At 29.5% G+C, this 18,129-nt stretch overlaps 1 protein-coding gene and 1 long non-coding RNA gene across 4 annotated transcripts in view; one reads left to right on the top strand and one right to left on the bottom strand.

Annotated features, from left to right (window-relative positions):
* LOC107453385 (calcitonin gene-related peptide type 1 receptor) overlaps positions 1 to 18,129 on the top strand; it is a 397,139-nt gene that overhangs the window by 361,243 nt on the left and 17,767 nt on the right. For all 3 annotated transcript variants that reach the window (XM_071177835.1, XM_071177833.1, XM_071177834.1), the window contains 5 exons: positions 5,600 to 5,753; positions 6,311 to 6,377; positions 9,118 to 9,181; positions 12,898 to 12,983; positions 16,740 to 16,875. In XM_071177835.1, coding sequence (XP_071033936.1) covers positions 5,600 to 5,753; positions 6,311 to 6,377; positions 9,118 to 9,181; positions 12,898 to 12,983; positions 16,740 to 16,875 — 507 coding nt within the window. The remainder of the gene's footprint in view (positions 1 to 5,599; positions 5,754 to 6,310; positions 6,378 to 9,117; positions 9,182 to 12,897; positions 12,984 to 16,739; positions 16,876 to 18,129) is intronic.
* LOC122269843 (uncharacterized) overlaps positions 16,789 to 18,129 on the bottom strand; it is a 33,998-nt gene continuing 32,657 nt past the window's right edge. The window contains exon 3 of the long non-coding RNA XR_006225430.2: positions 16,789 to 16,917. This is a non-coding gene — a long non-coding RNA (uncharacterized lncRNA). The remainder of the gene's footprint in view (positions 16,918 to 18,129) is intronic.

The raw sequence follows: 18,129 nt of genomic DNA, 5'->3' as shown, positions 1-18,129 counted from the left end.
AATGCAACGTAGAGGTTGCTTTTCATCGCAATACAAACTCAGCATAAAACTAAATAATTACTTCAGAACTAAGTTTCATTTTATCTATAAAAAAAAACGAAATTATTCTCAATAAACAACCTATAACTAACGTATACTTAAGATAACATAAAAAAAACTGAATATTTTTACTGTTGCCAATAGATAGAGAAATACCGGAGATAATGGTGCCACGTAAGAGAAATATATTTATAGAGAGAGATTGCTTCAAAACATCAAAGGGACACTACAGAATGGTAAATTAGATAATCGATGGTAGCATTTGTTTTAAGAGATATGAAGTCCATATAACACTTCATCATATGAAACATGTTTCTTTCAATAACTATAATCATGTCAATTAAGCTATAATTAAAAACGCATTAAGCTATAATTATCTCCTAATACGCATGCAAGACTAGCTCCAGATTTCCCGATTCTCTTTATTACAAAACCAAATACTTTTAATTATGGGTTAATGTGAAAGCTACTGTATATGGAATTCAAATACTAGCTTTAATTCACTTCTCTTCGCGCCAAAATTGTTTGAAGAAAGAATGGGTGGCACAAGAAAAAAAAGAACATAGCAAATCCTCTTACATCGGAGACGTGAGTTGCATGTGCGAAAAAGCCGCCACCGAAGGCAAAGAAAATAAGGAGAGAAAAAATCTTTTCTGTGCTCATAATAAATTCTTCTTCAAACCACACTTGTATGAAAAACCTAAGGGTTACTACAACACTTAGCTATCAAGAAGACTTATCATAATGGTATTAGAACTTGAGTTACAATAGAAAGTAAATAACCGGAGAAAAAAGAAATAAGTTTCTTATAAAGTTCAGGAAGAGGAGTAGTTGATAGTTTTCCGATGTTTCTTTCATAGAAGCCTCTTTGTAGAAGTAACGAGAATTTGTTTAAAAGAAGTGATGGCAAATTGGAACTTAATGTTTCTTTTTATAAGAGGTCGTCTAAATTAAATGTGTTACCGGTGTTCAAATAATTATGTGCGTTAGACTCGAAGATATTATCTACTAATTAGGTTTGATTGTCAAATTTAGTAGATAAACTTTTGGCGTTTTGTTTTTATATTTTGGCAGTAAATATTTTGCAAGCAAAAAAGAAGTCCGAAAAACTTAAGGTGGAAATAAATCCAATGTTAAATTTGTGATTAAATGCAAAAACAGCCAATGTAAGCTTTTGAAACGATGTTATTTACGATGGACTTTTAAAAGCCAAACTTCTATTAGCAAGAGCAATAAAATTAGTAAAAAGTTCGAAACAAAATCTGATGTTCACACACATTTTAGAGTGTCATGACTTTGCACATTGACTGCGTTAAGTTGGTCGAAGCTACTACTCTACTGAATATACATATATAAAACGTGATGGCTTGACTTCATTTTTAAGAAACTGCCACGCCGCCGAAGAAAATTCATTCAGCTACATTACACTCTTTCAGCTAAATTAATATAAAATGTAAAGTACAGAAATAAAGAGAGTTCAAATAGACCGAGAACAAAGTGTAAAGTTTAGAATAACGATTATTTTTCAAAATATCCTATTACAAGTACTTGCAATTCGAGAAGATGTGAAGTGATCATGTCTAACCGCTTGGTTTAAATCAAATTTAATTGGGTACCTATAAGAGACGTCACATATCTGTGTTGATCCCGATTGACTTCTGACTTGATAAATCGCACAATTTACTTACGATGACGTCACTTGCAGGCATCCAATTCTAAAACAGTTTGAAAACCTACTTGAATATTTAGGGGAAACAACCTTACTTCTAGTTATAAGTTTTCTGTGTAGTATAATTCACATTAGTTAAAGCTTACATTTTAAAGAATAATCGAAAAACTTTTCAAATGGTCTCATAGTTAAATAACTGACTAAGATATTGTGCTCGCGCAGGAGAAGTGGAAGCTAGTTTGGTTGGCTTTATTTTTGCCATCCCGATTGTTCTCTATCCTCAATCCTGTAACTTTAAAAGATATCAGTGGATGCGACCAATTTAAAACAGTCAGGAGAAAAAGTCATGTTACTTCAGAATTAAACAAGATTTAATTTCAACTTTTGCTTTTACTAATCAGAAGAAACGATGACAAAGACACATAAAGCATCGATGGAAGTGCATGGCATAGAAGTTATTTATTAATAGTAAGTTTTCGAGTATAACGCTTTAATTATTGATCGATGAAGAATCGTTTGCTGACGTTTCCAATGACGCTACAACAAGTTTTCAAAGTTATGTTTTAGTAAATACTTTGAATACCAGTAAAAAAAAGGTACTTTATGATGCAATTCACCGAATTCTTTGAATGTATCTTACATTATAAGCTACATTTAAAAAATATTCGACAGGTAAAAGTAGAAACAGATGTGATGGCAGAGTGATTAAGGTAACTGAAACGGCATTATAAATGTATTACAGTAGGGAACCGATTATCCGGAACGGTCGGGACCATCGCTATTCCGGATAACTGATTTTTCCGGTTTTCTGAATCGCTACAAAAAGCCGTTTTTTTATTGTTAAACCCAACTTAAAAAAACAAAAATTGGAAATAATCTTAAAAATAAGAAAAAATGCTGAAGTAATACACTAATGATTATTTCCAAATGATGGTAAGGTAAGCATCGTTAAAAAAAGAAAGAAAAATCGTAAAATCTTATGAGGAAAAAAAATTTTCTTTTAAAAAAATGGCGAGAAAATTTATCGAATTTCGTTCCGGTTTTTTGGTTTTCCGGTTTTCTGATTTCTGGATAACGGGTTCTGTACTGTATTATCCCTAGTGGCAGTTTCAGATCGATGGGTACTAGCCAGTGTATTTGTCCGTTGCGCAATGTTGACTATATTTTCGTCTTGACTACATTGCCGTGTTGACTATATTGCCATTGATCCTATATTGCCATTGATCCTTTAACCTCCATGCTTTTGCTGACAAACGGTCATTGCTGAAGTGCAATTTTAAAGTCAAATAGAAATTGTCAAATTTCCATTATGGCTTTAAAAAAAGATAAATTATTTTGAAAACAATTTACCATTTCTTTCATAAGTGCTTTTTAAATGTAGAAATAGTAAATTAACACAATTGTCACTTTTCCATTCTTTCTTAGATAATAAAACTGATTTATTTATGCATGTATAACATAAAAATTCCTTTTAATAGATATTTCATAATTCCATTAAAATAACAGTCAAAATATTTATTCCATAAAATTATCACTCCTTTTCATGAAAAAGAAAATTAAATTTTCTCAAAACCACAACATTAAAAAGTAAAACAGAACATCCCTTTTTTATCAGATAATAATGTGCCATCTCTAAGCAAATCTCCATTTATTTTTATATTATTATTAAAAGTATTCTTTTGTTCGAAAAATTAGTTCCATAAATTTAATGAATAATAACAGCTAAACGTCTCTTTTATATGAGTTGAACGCAACCATAAATCACTCGCTCTTTTCCTCTAAAGATTTCAAAGGGTTTATGAGCTATAAAATGTTCGCTGCGTGAAAATAGATAGTCATTATCCCGAAAGTTACACCTTTAAAGCGTTGATGTCGAGAGAATAAAAGAATATTTCACAATAGAAGCATTTCATCGAATGGATTTTCAAAGGATTCGTTTTGGTTTAGTACTTTGCATCGAAAGTGGTTTCACTACAGATTTACCTTAAGCTTTGACAGTGATCTCTTACAGAAAGCGTAATCCTCTTTCTCTCCTAATGGCCTATCAGATAATCTTTCAGCCATTTTTAAATAAATGCTAAGAACGAATTTGGAGCAATGTCCCTAAATCATCACTAAATGCACCGACACCCAGTGATTAGTTTGTAAACACTGTTGTAAAATTACTTGTCACCTGCCATTTTTTATTCTTTATTTTTCTTAAGTTGTTATTACAGAAAACATTCACTAATATTTTTCAAACAGTTAATGTGAAAGAAAACGATTGTGTTAGTCAAATTTAAGATTGTTTTTGGTTTGCAAAACTGGTTGTTTTTGTTTTATAATTTCATCAACGAAAACTATAATGGTTATTTCAAGCATGGGATTTGTGTCTATACGCCAAAATGGCGTAAAATTATTTAACATAATAAAATAACTTAAAATAGCACATAAGAGGGTAATAAGGATATGCAAAACATATTTAACTGAATGTAGCATAAAAGTTTCAACGTCAAGGAAGTATAGACCCAAGAAAATGACAAAACATGATGACAGAAACTCGAAGTGGATTGTGAAGAAAAATATGGAAATCGGGTGATTGACAACTCTAAACAAAACGAAGGAGTTCCATTTAAAACTCAAAAATAAAGATATCTCGCAGAACAATTTGAAGAGAATTTAAATTTATTGGACCTATGAGTCGACGACGCACTACGTATTAAGTAAAGTGACAAGCCATTTGGCTAATGTGTTTACGTTTAATGTTAATATTTGCTTTGTTTAGTATCATTTCAATTTCTCCTATATATTCTTAAAGTGTAATTGATAATTGTTTTGTGAATTATACAGCTAAGTTAACTGAGACAAAATTATTCGCTCTGTATTTAGCACAAGAAGGACTGAAACTTAGCATATACCTATATTGAACAAAAGCAGTCAAAATGACTGGATTGTCAAAAAATAACTAATGTGTAAAGAAATCTGTTCAAAATTAATTTGTAATATTTTTTATATTATTTGCAATTATATAACAAGTTATTGGTAAATATTAACAATAAAAAATACATGTTGTACCAAAAGTCAAAAAATTCTAAGAAATTGTGTCATCATATACATCATTGTTTTTCTAATTGAAATTAAAAAGCAGTCAAAATGACTTCCACGGGCCATTTAGTGTTAAATAGTATTACATACTGTTTACTTAATAGAAACTTCTCATTGGATCAGTCCTAATGAACGGTTATGAAACTTAACCTTTAACCAAAAAGGAAGTACCTTATAATGGATGAAGGTTGTCATGTTCAAAAGTATACTCTCCCCACATTATTGACCTCGGAACGTGATATGAGCTCACCATCTTTGAAGAATGGTCCTCATTGAATAGTTGATTAGCTCGCAAAATAGCGGTAAAAATTTCGGTGAAGTAAATACAATTCTCCCGGCCAATAACATAAAAAGAGAATTAAATAACGAAAACAAAAAAAGGAAAATAGAAATAAAAATATTAATGAGCGAAAAAAATAAATAGATAATCAACTAGTGGTATTCGTTCATTGAATTTTATCACAGATAAAATTCTGGTGGAGGAGTAATGTGGCGTAACTACCACTACAATTATTAAATACCAATACCCTAGTATATAACACATATTAACTTGATTCCATCTTTTAATAGATGAAGGTTGATATGGTCGAAAGTATACTTTCCCCACAACTTCATTAATCTGGAGTACGCGTAACGATTCGCCATTTTAACCGTGTCTGCATGTTTGGTAGTTTTATTTCGTCACTGGATGTTTCGCTGAATGACACCCATTAAAAGAAACTATGTTTTTTAATGCCTTGTCTCATTGCATTTTATCGTTTTTTAGTATTTTATTTCATATTTATGTTTGTTTTTCTTTATTTTCAGCTACCCTGCCAAATTCTTCATGTTTTGGTGCATTATTTCTTAGTGTCAAACTACTTATGGATGTTTTGTGAAGGTCTTTATCTACACACTTTGCTTATTGTGGCATTCGTAGCCGAAGATAAACTCTTGAAGTGGTTTTATTTATGTGGTTGGGGTAAGTTTATAATGTCTCTATTAATACAACTGATATTACGGTTTTCACATTGGAGAAAAAAAAATCGAAAATTGGATGAAATATGATTAAAGATTTAACAACTAAATATGTAATAAAATAAAATTTATTTAACCATTATATTTGGAACTAATATTTTCCATTCAAAAAAGCTTCTTCGCATTAGTAGAAATATAAGGATTATTGTATTGTTTGCCTATTCATTGTATAGAATACCTAGAAATTATACAGAATAACAAAAGCTCTTTAGGCAAAGCATGAAATAAGAGAATTAATTATATAATTACTGTATTATGAAATTGAGGAGACATATATTAGTATATATTATTAGATTATTGTATTTATATTTTAAGAAATGCGTGTAATTTTTTCATTAATCATTCTATAAAATGCTTAGGCAAGATATGAGAGATGAATGATTTCACACTTAGCGATCGATTGATTTTTGGCTTGATTCAGTGATTGTTGGTAACATACATAATTATATTCAAAAATATTATTCATGAAATTTACCAATTTATTTTTTTTTCTCATTTTAGGCATTCCTCTAGTCATTCTAATTGTATATGCAAGTGTTAGAAATAGTTTTCCAGAGGACACAATGTAGTAAGTTCGAACTTTACATTTTATTTGCCATTCCATACAATTTTTCAGTAATATTATATTTTTATTCTTAAAATAACAATTTAATTCAGAACTCTAATCTAGTTACAACGTCTTCATTCAAATGCACATGTTTAAAAAAAAAAGTTCAAGTGCGATTATTATTATAAGCACTAAATGAAACAACTCACTGAAGATTCTGTGCATGACAGTATTTTTTTTTTCGTGAATATTGAATGATATAGAATCCCGCTTCGGTGTCACAATACTCAACATTCAATTACAGCTAATAAATTTGAATGTATTATTTATGACGTCAACCTAATACCAATTTGATCTACCGAATGGATTATCGCAATTCTGGAGTTCTTATTAATTTTATTTGGAGCTTGAAATATGACATCAACTTAGGAAATCGATTAATAAACAAATGTACAGCAAAACTCATCAAGAATTTTCACTCACACACGATCCCAATAATATCTTCAACGGAAAGGCTATTCCTTGTTACGTCCTGCGCAATCAATTTTTATGATTTGATACATGCCTAAAGTTTTCCTTTTATATGATAATAAATATTTTTGCATTTTCAGATGTATTATACTGAGGTATTTTAAGCATTAATACATCGTTACAAAATTTTTTTGCTAAAATATCAATTTATTTTCATGTGTCTCGAGCATGGAACAGCATAAAATTTCCTGGGATCATTTTTTTTAAACAGGATCTGAAGTAACTGGAAGATAATATTTCTTGTTTTGGGTAATAAGGAAGTAAGATCTTGTAACTCGGATATGTTAGATCTTATAAGTTGGGTAACCAAAAAACAAGCTCTCGAAGTCTCGTGCGCGTTATACCTCGTGTCTCGAGTGACATGAAGATAAGATGTCGTGTTTCGGATTACGATATTAAGAGTTCGAGTTTGAATAGGTTAAAGTTCATGTTTTGAGTACATAAGATCTCGTATCTCAGGTAGAATAAATCTCACGTCTCGGATAATGTGAAGACAAGATCTCGTGCCTCGGGTAACGTGATTGTAAGATCATTTGTTTCGGACTGTTTAAACCTCATAGCTAGGGTAACCTAAAACCAAGATCTTGTCTCTCGGTTGACGTATAGACAAGATCTCGAGTTCCGTGTCTCGTATAAATTAGACCTTGTATCTCGGGTAACGTGAAGACAAGATGTAGTGTTTCGGGTGACGTTAATTTAAGATCTCGTGTCTGGTTATGTTAGGTTTCATGTTTCGAGTAGTCTAGTGTCTGGGGTAGAATGAATATCACGTTTCAGATAACACGGAGACAAAATTTCGTGCCTCGGGCAACATGAGGGTAAGATTTTCTGTCTCTGATAGGTTAGATCTCAAAACTTGGGTAGCAAAAAAACAAGATCTCGTGCCTCGGTTGACGTACAATCAAGATCTCGAATCTCGTACAGGTGAGACTTCGTATCTCTCGAGTAACTTGAAAACAGGATGTCGTGTATGGAATAATGTTAATTCGAGACCTCGTGTTTGATTAGGTTAGATTTCATTTTTTAAATACATAAGATCTCGTATCTCAGATAGAATAAGTCTCATGTCTCGGGTAATGTGAAGACAAGATCTCGTGCCTCCGGTAACGTGATTGTAAAATCTTTTGCTTCGGACTGGTTAAATCATCGCTAGGGTAACCTAAAACCAAGATCTTGTCTCCCGGTTGACGTATAGACAAGATCTCGAGTTTCGTGTCTCGTATAAATTATACCTTATATCTCGGGTAACGTGAAGACAAGATGTAGTGTTTCGGGTAACGTTAATTTAAGATCTTGTGTATGGTTAGGTAAGGTTTCATTTGTCGAGTAGATAAGATCTTATGTCTGGGGTAGAATGAATATCTTGTCTCAGATAACATGAAGACAAAATCTCGCGCCTCGGGCAACGTGAGGATAAGATCTTTTGTCTCTGATTGGTTAGATCTCATAACTTGGGTAACTTAAAAACAAGATCTGTTGCATCGATTGACGTACAAGCCAGATCTTGAGGCTCGTGCAGGTTAGAGCTTGTATCTCGGGTATATGACGACAAAATGTAGTATTTCCGGTATTGTTAATTCGAGATCTCGTGTTTGGATATGTATGACTTTATGTTTCTGGTAGATAAGATCTTGGGACTTAGGTAGAATGAATCTTGCGATTCGAGTAATGTGAAGGCATGATTTTATGCCTTGGGCAGCGTGAAGACTGGATTTCGAATATAAAGAATGCCCAATCAGCTATTGAAGATGAAGAGTCTTCTTTCAGATAGGTATAGTCTCAGTTTAACAATAATCTATCGACTACATAATAATATTTTTAAATTATAAAAATATAATAATTACAAAAAATCTTCATATACTGTGTATTATTTAGAATGCAAATTAAAATAATTGCACTGTATAGAATAAAATGATTTTTTTAAATAAAAAATCTAGTTGCAGAGGTGCAAATAAGTATGTTGTTGTCTGGATAAGAAATAAGCGCAGATGTCTTAAATTAGAAAAGAGATCCTTTCAGAAAAGAAGCAAAAAGAAAAGATTTAAGAAACAAAAAGAGAATAGATTTTCTTTTAAATAAATACAGTCGTTTAACGTTTCTTTCCATGCAGTTATAGTTTTAAGCAACAATTTATAACAAGAAAGTTTTTCAGGATCACTTTGCGTATTTTTCTTCATTCTGTATCCCATGAAAATAAATTAAATGCTAATTTTTGAAAACTTTCTTTCAGTTGTTGGATTGAAGAAAGTAACTATTCTTGGATAATTTCTGGGCCAGTGTGTATCTCTATGTTGGTAAGAAATTCATTTAATATCGCTATTATAAGTAAATCAGAAACAAAGTTTTTAATACAGACGTTATTAATTTTTAGTTAGGCATTGTTTGTCAAACATTCTTCTGCAAACCCTGGTTACATTAAAGTGGTATTTTTTAATAAAACTTTTCTAATATAACTTAATTTTTATCCAAACGTTAATTTTTAAAACAAAACCACAATATATTATAGCTTTTTTAGTAATTTAACTTATATCAGATGCTTAATAATTTAAATTGTTGTAAATTGTAATATTGTTTTAAGTTCACTTTAACAGAAGTTTTATTAAATAGTTTAATAAAACTACTGAAACCGTTAAATATTTGAAACCGTAATAGTATAACGGTTTCAATTATTTTGTTAGTATTAAAATAAGGATCTTTTTCCTTAAAATTCCAATTAACTTAAACTTTGTTGAGCAAATATTCTTTTAATTTTTCTATAATCTTATTTGAATAATTTTAATTAACACCTATCTAACAAGCAGAATTTTATTATTAAATTGAATTTTTTATGCACTATTTCTTTCACAATACCATGATTGCTATTTTTTTCTCATTATATCATTAAAAATAGCGTCCTTTTTTTTTTCTTCTAAAAAGGCAATATCAGCATACAAAAAAAGGTTTTCTGTATGCCTTAGGCTTAAGGTTTGAATTCCATTTGTAATCACAAAACAGCCAGAGTTCAAAATAGTGTAAATTAATTTAATTAAAGATCAAGAACAAATCCCTTTAAACACACTTTAATTATGAGTTATGATTAATTCTTGGAATGAAAAACAAGCAAGGTGAAAGGGAAAAATTTCTTAATTTTTCAAAGAATTTAATGACTTTTCTACATCAAAGGATTTGGAATTATTTAGTTACGACACATATTCATTATCGCATCAGGCTCATTTTCACTGTAATTACTACGCGGTATTCTTAAATATTTTAATATCTGTCACCTTTTGGTTGTCTAATTATTTACCATGATATTGATTATCCAATTTGACTCATTATCTTTATACCATTTGCAAATAAAATAATTAAATTTCGATGAAAGCTTCACATAGCTATTCAAAAAAAAATCTGAATAACTGAAATAGTTTGTGTCCTAAAATGCTATATTTAAGCTCTTTTTTCAATGTAAGGCTTTATTATTAATTAAGCATCAGATTATTCGAGTAGTTTTTAAATCAGTGTTAAATATTTAATCTTTTGTGAGAGTGTTGAAGTTATGATGTGGTCTGACGTAAATAATAAATAAGAATTTCAATTGGGCCTCTCATAATTTTTATTTTAGTAGTTTACTGCATATACAACTAAATCCTAAAATCCCCAAAAATTTACCTGTCTTAAAGTTGCACAGAAAAAGTTCATCTTTTTATATGGTCAAGATACTGAAAATAACCATAAGGGCCGTTCAAAAAGTACGTACATCCCGAAGGGGAGGGAGGGGATTTGCTATTTTGTACGGTTTTGTACGATGTGGAGAGGGGAGGTATTATACAAAGTACGTACATTATAAGCATACACCAAATTTAAATTTGTCTTTTTCCTACACATGTATTATACATATGTTTGTTCTTGTATTTTTTTTTTCACACTGCGACTACTTGTTAGAATGAGTAAATCTGTTCTCAAAGTTGTTTCGCAAAATAAAAAATTGCAAACAACAAACTTTCCCCGAAACTTTTTCTGGTACCTGGTACCATCACAGAAATACCATATGACCCAGCATACCCATCGGTAGAAGGTGATATTAAACGCAAAATTTGTTCTACTTGTGGTACATATTTTGGATCTTTAACTTGTTTGAAACATCACAAGAAAATATGCGAATCTTCTTTGCAAATCAACAAAGTAAGACCAGTTCGTGTAGCAGCTCGTCGACAGAAAGAACTTTTGGTCATCCTCCGAAACCATTTCCTGGTTTGCAGATGATGCAGAGTGAATCGAAAATGATCTCGTTGAATCTAAATTTTTCATCAGTCGCAGACAAGAGTAAAGCTGAATTGGTGACTCTCGCGAAGCATTTGGAATGTCCTTGGGAAAATACTGTAGATTAATTGTATTGGTTGTAAGAAATAATTATGTTGATCAGATAAGATTGTTTTATTTATTGATTCAAAGATCAAGTTGGGTGTTATTGTTTAAATAATGTAAATGAATAAATTATTTTAAATAAATATTTAATTTTATTTTAAACATAATTATTTTAATTTTTATGATATATATGATATATAGACCAATAAAATGTACGTACTGTAAGGGGGGGGTGTAAGACCTTACGTACGGTAATGTACGAAGGGGGTTAGAATTTCTCCATTTTTGTGTACGTACTTTTTGAACGGCCCCCTTGTCAAAGAAATGATGCGGTTATAACCATCCTAATAAACTTTCATGCAACCTGTTATTCACAAAAGTTGTCAATTCTATTTTTACTTATTTTATTTAAAAGATAGAAAACCTTTAGTTTACCTTTTTTTTAAATCAGCAAGTATCAATCTTGAGAAACCAATTAACGTAAATTTTATTTTGCATGAACATTGCTTTTATTTTTGTCTTAAATAAATTCTGATTGCGTAGTTGAATCTTCATTAGATTAAGTATTTTTAAAATGTTTGTTTTGCATACACTAGCATGCAAAAGTTTTTGGTCAACGCGTGAAAGGCATTTTTACCTTTCTATGTCTTTTTTTTCTTCTTTTTTTTAGTAGAGATGATTTTCGTTTTATTTAGTCAAGCCAACATATATATTACGCTTGATTTCAGAATTTTTTACTTGCAATTTAATGGAAAATGTAATCTTCTTTGGATTAAATTTAAATCTTTGCACTCAGTTCAGTTGAATATTTCATTTTTTATACAATTCGAATCTTGTAAGAACTACTTCTTCGAAAATAAATTTCAATATTAAATTAAATTTAAAATCACGATTTCCGTAAATGAATATGCAAAACTTATGCTTATTTGTTAAAATTGTATGTTTCAATTGAATTTACATCTAATTCTTAAATGTAAGAAAATCGCTTCACGAAATACCCAACTGATATAAAAATTGCATTTGATTTAAAGTGACTTTCAAAGCGCTAACTTTGCTTTCTGGTTGATAAGCATATTAAGAATGTTTAAGAATAAAATTATACATTATTTACTACATTTCCAATCAACCATCTATTATAATCATTTTGACCAAAGACTTTTGCACGCTAGTGTATAGGTACAAATCATTTCATTTTTTTAATTAATAGTCAATACGATATTTTCAATGTAATGGTTTGAATGATCTACTTCAACGACCAATATTGAAGGATTTTTATTGAAAAAAAATACTGAAAGTAGAAACACTGATAACTTTTTTCCTTTTATGTATTTATTTCTTAAAATACAGTCTTATTTTTAAAATAGTTTTTAACATTTAGGTTTTGATATTAAATGTTAAATGTAAAACATTGAAGGAGACGAAAAAAATCAAGAAGAGGAATAACGTATAGCAAAAATAGCTTAGGTTTACATATTAGCTTTATTTATAATAGAAAAATTAGTATGAGTTTATACATAATTTTGCTGATGAAAAAACACAGAAAAAATTGCATTCATAGTTTTCTTGATCGTATTGAGCTAGAAATTTCCAAAGAATGCATTTTGAACGAAAAAAATCTAATCTCGAGTTCGTTTTGTTCATATAAGTATTTTTATTTCTTTTATAGTTGAACTTCATATTTCTTGTCAATATCGTCAGAGTCCTGGTAACCAAGTTGCGAGCTGTTAATTCGCCCGATACGCATCAAACTAGGTATTTATGTTTCACCTTTTTCTTTGTATAGTCAGATTATTTGTAAATTTTTTTTTCAAGAAATACAATTTATTTTAGCTTTAAGAAATAAATATTTTACAAATAAAATAAGTACATTATACGATATATACTGACAATTTTTAAAATCGATTAATTGATTACCTAAAATATTTTAGCAATATACTTTTATGAACTTGCTTTTAAATTTTAACATTCGTTTAAACGTAATTTATATTCTAATAAGTAACACCAATTATAGATATTCAAAACCCTAGCACCAGAACGAAAATCTTAATAAAGGAACTCAAAAGAATTTTTTTTTTTTTTAGCATTTATTATGATTTATACTATAATCTAATAAGATTAAAGCGAATCTTTGTTTAAATTCGAAATATGAAGGACTAATAAAAAAAATAATAAAAGACGCAACAGAAACTGATATACAGTTTTTCACTAACTAGCATATTAATAGACTAGTTAAACGAAATAATACAAAATTTAAAAAATGTCAAATATTTTAGTTTAATAAATAACTTACTGCGTTTATTCAGTTTAATTTAGTGAAATTCCAATACTTTTTTTTGATAAATAATTAAGTTTATATTTATCTTTAAAAGATAATAAAAAATTAATCAAAATTCAATTTTATTTTATCTATTGATTTTCACTTGATTTAACTTACGATAAAGATTATATAATTAAATAAAAAATTATTGTTCTAACTTTAAAACGTTTATCAAACGTTTTCCATTTGTGTCCTATATTAATTGGTCAAAATTAAAAAAAAGAAAACTTCCGTAAAGTATTCTCAGTTTGAGGCGAAGAAATTAATTAAATTTTATAGAACGATATTAAGTCATCGATCAGAAGATTTGGCGACAGCTGGTGACAGATTTGAGCCGAATGATTGCTCGCCAATGTTCTAATGTCTAGCTATAAAACCATAAAGAAAAACATGGCACTGAGTTCTCCAACATGCAGCTATATTTCATTGCTGAAGCAAATAGTTAACCTCATATAAAATCAATCGATAAAACAGATTCAGCACTGTCCTGTTTTAGGCGAAAATATAAGTCATATATGAATATAATATGACATTCTATTTTATCAATATATAATATTTTTTATTAATATAGTTTATTAATATATTTTTATTAATATTTTTATTAATATTTTTAATCAATCAAATAAAAATTATTTTAGGAAAATAATAAAATATTATTTAAGGTAAGAATAATTCTATCATATTAATCATGATTTGTTGTATAATTTTCGATATTCTTTTTAAAAATTTTTATGAAATAATTAGCTTTTAATCTGAATTAATACTTTAGAATAAAAGAGAAACTACTATTTTATTAGTACTCCAACAAATTGTACAAAATGCTTCTTCAAACACTAAAAACATAAGAATTTTTTATTTTAAATAATGTGTATGGTATAGGTGTTTTAAAATAATTGGTGTTACTTATAATTATATTATATAACAAAAAAAAACTGAAATTTTAACCTAGGAACCTAGAGCCCATAAATTGTCGATAATTGTTCAAGCTCTACTTTAGATAGTAAACTAAAGCTTTGATAAGACTTCAACTATTATACTATACATTTATAGACGCTTTAAGTTTCAAATTTGAGTTTTAATTATAAAAAGAAACATTTAAAAATTAATAAATAATTGATACAAGTTTATTGCTTGTTTTTCTAGCATAGGGTGTTCAAAACTACGTGTTTCCTTTCGTAATTTATTGTCGGTCACCCAAACCTCTGAAAGCTTTAAATCTTATTGCTATCGCTAAAAATCGCTTGAACTAAAACATCTATAAAGTTATAAAATGATCCTTTAAGTATCTTTTGAGAAATTTAGAAAATGTCAAAAACTCAAAGTGTCTATTCCGTTATTATAGGTTAGTGTATATCGTAGAATTATTAAAAAAGGGTTATAGTTTCGTAGTCTTACTAGAATCTTAGATTTGGCGATATATTTCGATAAATAAGGTGAACATTCATTCTTGACAAAGAAACAATCATAAGACGTTGAAAGAGCATTGGGTTAGATTGGACCAATGAAAATGGCGCGTCTTATGCTGACAGCAAATCAAAGGAGAGATAAAGAACTATTTTTTTTTGCTTCGCTGTAGAAGAAATTCGTCTGCAAGAAACAATGTTTATTATTCTTTCATCAGTTTCTTTAAATTCAAACAGAAAGGCGCATATTTGTTACGATATTTAGGTTTTATTTATAATATTATATATTTATATTATAATTAATAAACAATTCTTATCAACGAAACAATATTTTTTCTTCTTCTTCTCATTGGCACGACAGCCCAGGATGGGCCTTGGCCTTCTCAACAAGCCTATGCCAAGACATTCTTCCCTTAGCCAAAGTTCTCCAGTTAATTATCTTTAAAATTTGTAGGTCCTTTTCAAGGCAGTCTAAAAATCTTAGGTTTGGTCGTCCTCTTTTTCTTGTACCTGTTGGCCTGGCACAGAAAACTTTTTTGGTTGTCCTGCTATCCTCCATTCTTATAATGTGGCCTGCCCATTTAATCCTTTGAATTTTGATAAATTTAATGACATCAGGTTCTTTATATGCTTTGTAGAGTTCCGTATTTGATCTTCTAAACCAGGTACCGTTTTTACTTATTCCACCAAAAATGCTTCGCAGTATTTTTCTCTCAAAACTAGCTATCATATTTTCATCTCCACGGGTCATTGTCCAGGTCTCACATGCGTATGTAAGCACTGATCGTATAAGACATTTATAGAGTAACACTTTTGTTTTTCTTTTTATTAGGCTTGACTTAAGATATTTTCTTAGGCCATAAAAATACTTATTGGCCATCGTGATTCTCGTGTGTATTTCTTGTGTAGTGTCATTTTTGTTGTTAATCTTAGACCCCAAATAGGTGAAGCTATCAACGGCTTCGAATTTGTATGCTCCAATTTCAAACTGTGTTTCTTTATAGCCAGCTTTTGTGCAGGGCATATATTTAGTAATAAGGGCATATATTTAGGGCATATATTTTTTAATAAGCTTTATTTTCTTCATTTCACACGTTTTAAGAAAGCAAGCAAAGAAAAGGGCAAAGTTGTTTCAAGAGTTGGCGATATTGATATACGTTCGCGCTGAGAGCCTATCATCCATTTGGCGTGCACTTAGATGCCAACAGGCGCTCTCTATAAGGATAACTAAAAAAAAAACTCTCAAAAGAGTATAGAATGTCTGTAGAATACAATGAATCCGGGCTCCCTGGGTAAAGCAGCGATTTAAATGTGCTTGCAAAATATCTTAAATATCTATGTATTGCCGCTATTTAAATATCCTTATAAAATAACTACAGTGTAAAAAAGTTTTCCATGCCTTTGTGAATCAGTATTTGAATATCTATATGAATTACATTTTCAAATAGCATTTAAATCTGCAGTTCTTGTTCAACGTTTTATAGAAATTTCTTTAAAGTTAGTAAATAAACAAAATATCTTTAACAGGGATAATAGCGTGAAAATCTGTAAAAAAAAAGCATTTAATAAATAACCAAACAGTTAAAATAAGTGCAAAATAATTAATATATGCAAAGAAATGTTCACTATATCAATAAAAGAACATAGAAAATAAGTTACGTTTAAAAAAACAGCAATTTAAATTTTCATGACAATAAATTACTCTGTTACATTGATATTATTACAGATCTCACACTAAAAACAGAATTGTTTTGAATACTAAATTATTGCATACACTATTATTTTCAGGAAAGCAGTTCGTGCAACCCTAATTCTTATTCCATTATTGGGTTTGCATTATGTCGTTACTCCTTTTCGGCCAGTGCCAAGATCTCCAGGGGAAGCCATTTATGAGACTCTCTCAGCCATAGTCACATCATTCCAGGTAATAATTATGCAAATCATATGTTTACATTCTTGGAAGTGCCTATTGGAGTAATGATAAAAGTAATTAATAAGAAAGTTTATGCGTGTTAAGGTAAAAAATAATAAGTTAGTTGGGAGTTTGAAAAAAAAAGGTTTATAAATCAATTTACTCATGCATCGAGATGATTAAAGATTTGCGTTAGGAATCAATTTAAAAAACATTGCTAAATGTTGATTGTATCGAATTACTTTTTAAAAAAACATTTACTTTAAACAGAAAAAAAATGATAAAATAAAATAACTATACAATCTTTAAATAGATATCTTCAAAAAAATCTAACCATTTTAACCATAAGTGGTTTAGATATTAAATCTCACTACGTAGAGCTAAAATCAATTATTGTTAATTAATATTGTAAATACAAACTAAAAATTGTATGCGACTAACAGCATTAAGATTTATTTGAATAATAATGTACTTAATTTACTAATTGAAATAGAATGGTTGTATTGAAATTTGAAATAAATTTCATTACTGAAATATTGAAATAACTACAGACTTACTTAATTAAAAAAAAACTTTATTCCCTTCAAAAATAAGATAAAAAATTGGAAATAAATAGTCGACATGTTTCAAGCGTGCAAAAAATGGCGTCCATCTTCATGACTTACAGACGTGAATGAGACAAAACAAAAATGATTTGAAATATAAAACGTAAAGTTGCAAGCGAAAATGAAAAAAATAAAGGTCAGAAATAAAACTAGAAACACCGAAATGTCCGAGAGAGAAAAAAAAATGCAAAATAGAACACGAAAATCTCCAGTGGACAAGAGAGGCAAATCGGGGTAAAATGTATTTCCACGAGCAATGGAGAGTTAAAGAGAAACTAATCACGTTAACAAGAAAATCGGCATCCAAATGAATAAATCAAGATTCAGAACATTAAGGTGAGTTAATGTGACTAGGGTAGAAATAATCATGGCATTGTTGTCGTTATCTTCAAGATTCCAACAATATGCCTCATTTGATGATGCCTCGAAACAGATTTCTCGATTACGGACCTATCTATCAGGTTCTTTAAGTCAAAATTTTTAAGCATGTTTTGTTTGTCCAATGTAGACAAGACCACACTGTTAATAGGATCTTTAAGAAACTTACATTTTATTTTATTGACAGGCCTAAAATTGACTTTAAAAAAACAGGAGAGGATATTATCAATTTTATCACAAACGGGAGGAACATACGGTAGTATAAGTTCTCTGCAAGATTTAG

Source organism: Parasteatoda tepidariorum, chromosome 2 (assembly GCF_043381705.1).
Source record: "Parasteatoda tepidariorum isolate YZ-2023 chromosome 2, CAS_Ptep_4.0, whole genome shotgun sequence".
Taxonomy (NCBI): domain Eukaryota; kingdom Metazoa; phylum Arthropoda; class Arachnida; order Araneae; family Theridiidae; genus Parasteatoda; species Parasteatoda tepidariorum.
This window is presented reverse-complemented; position numbering and strand designations above follow the sequence as displayed.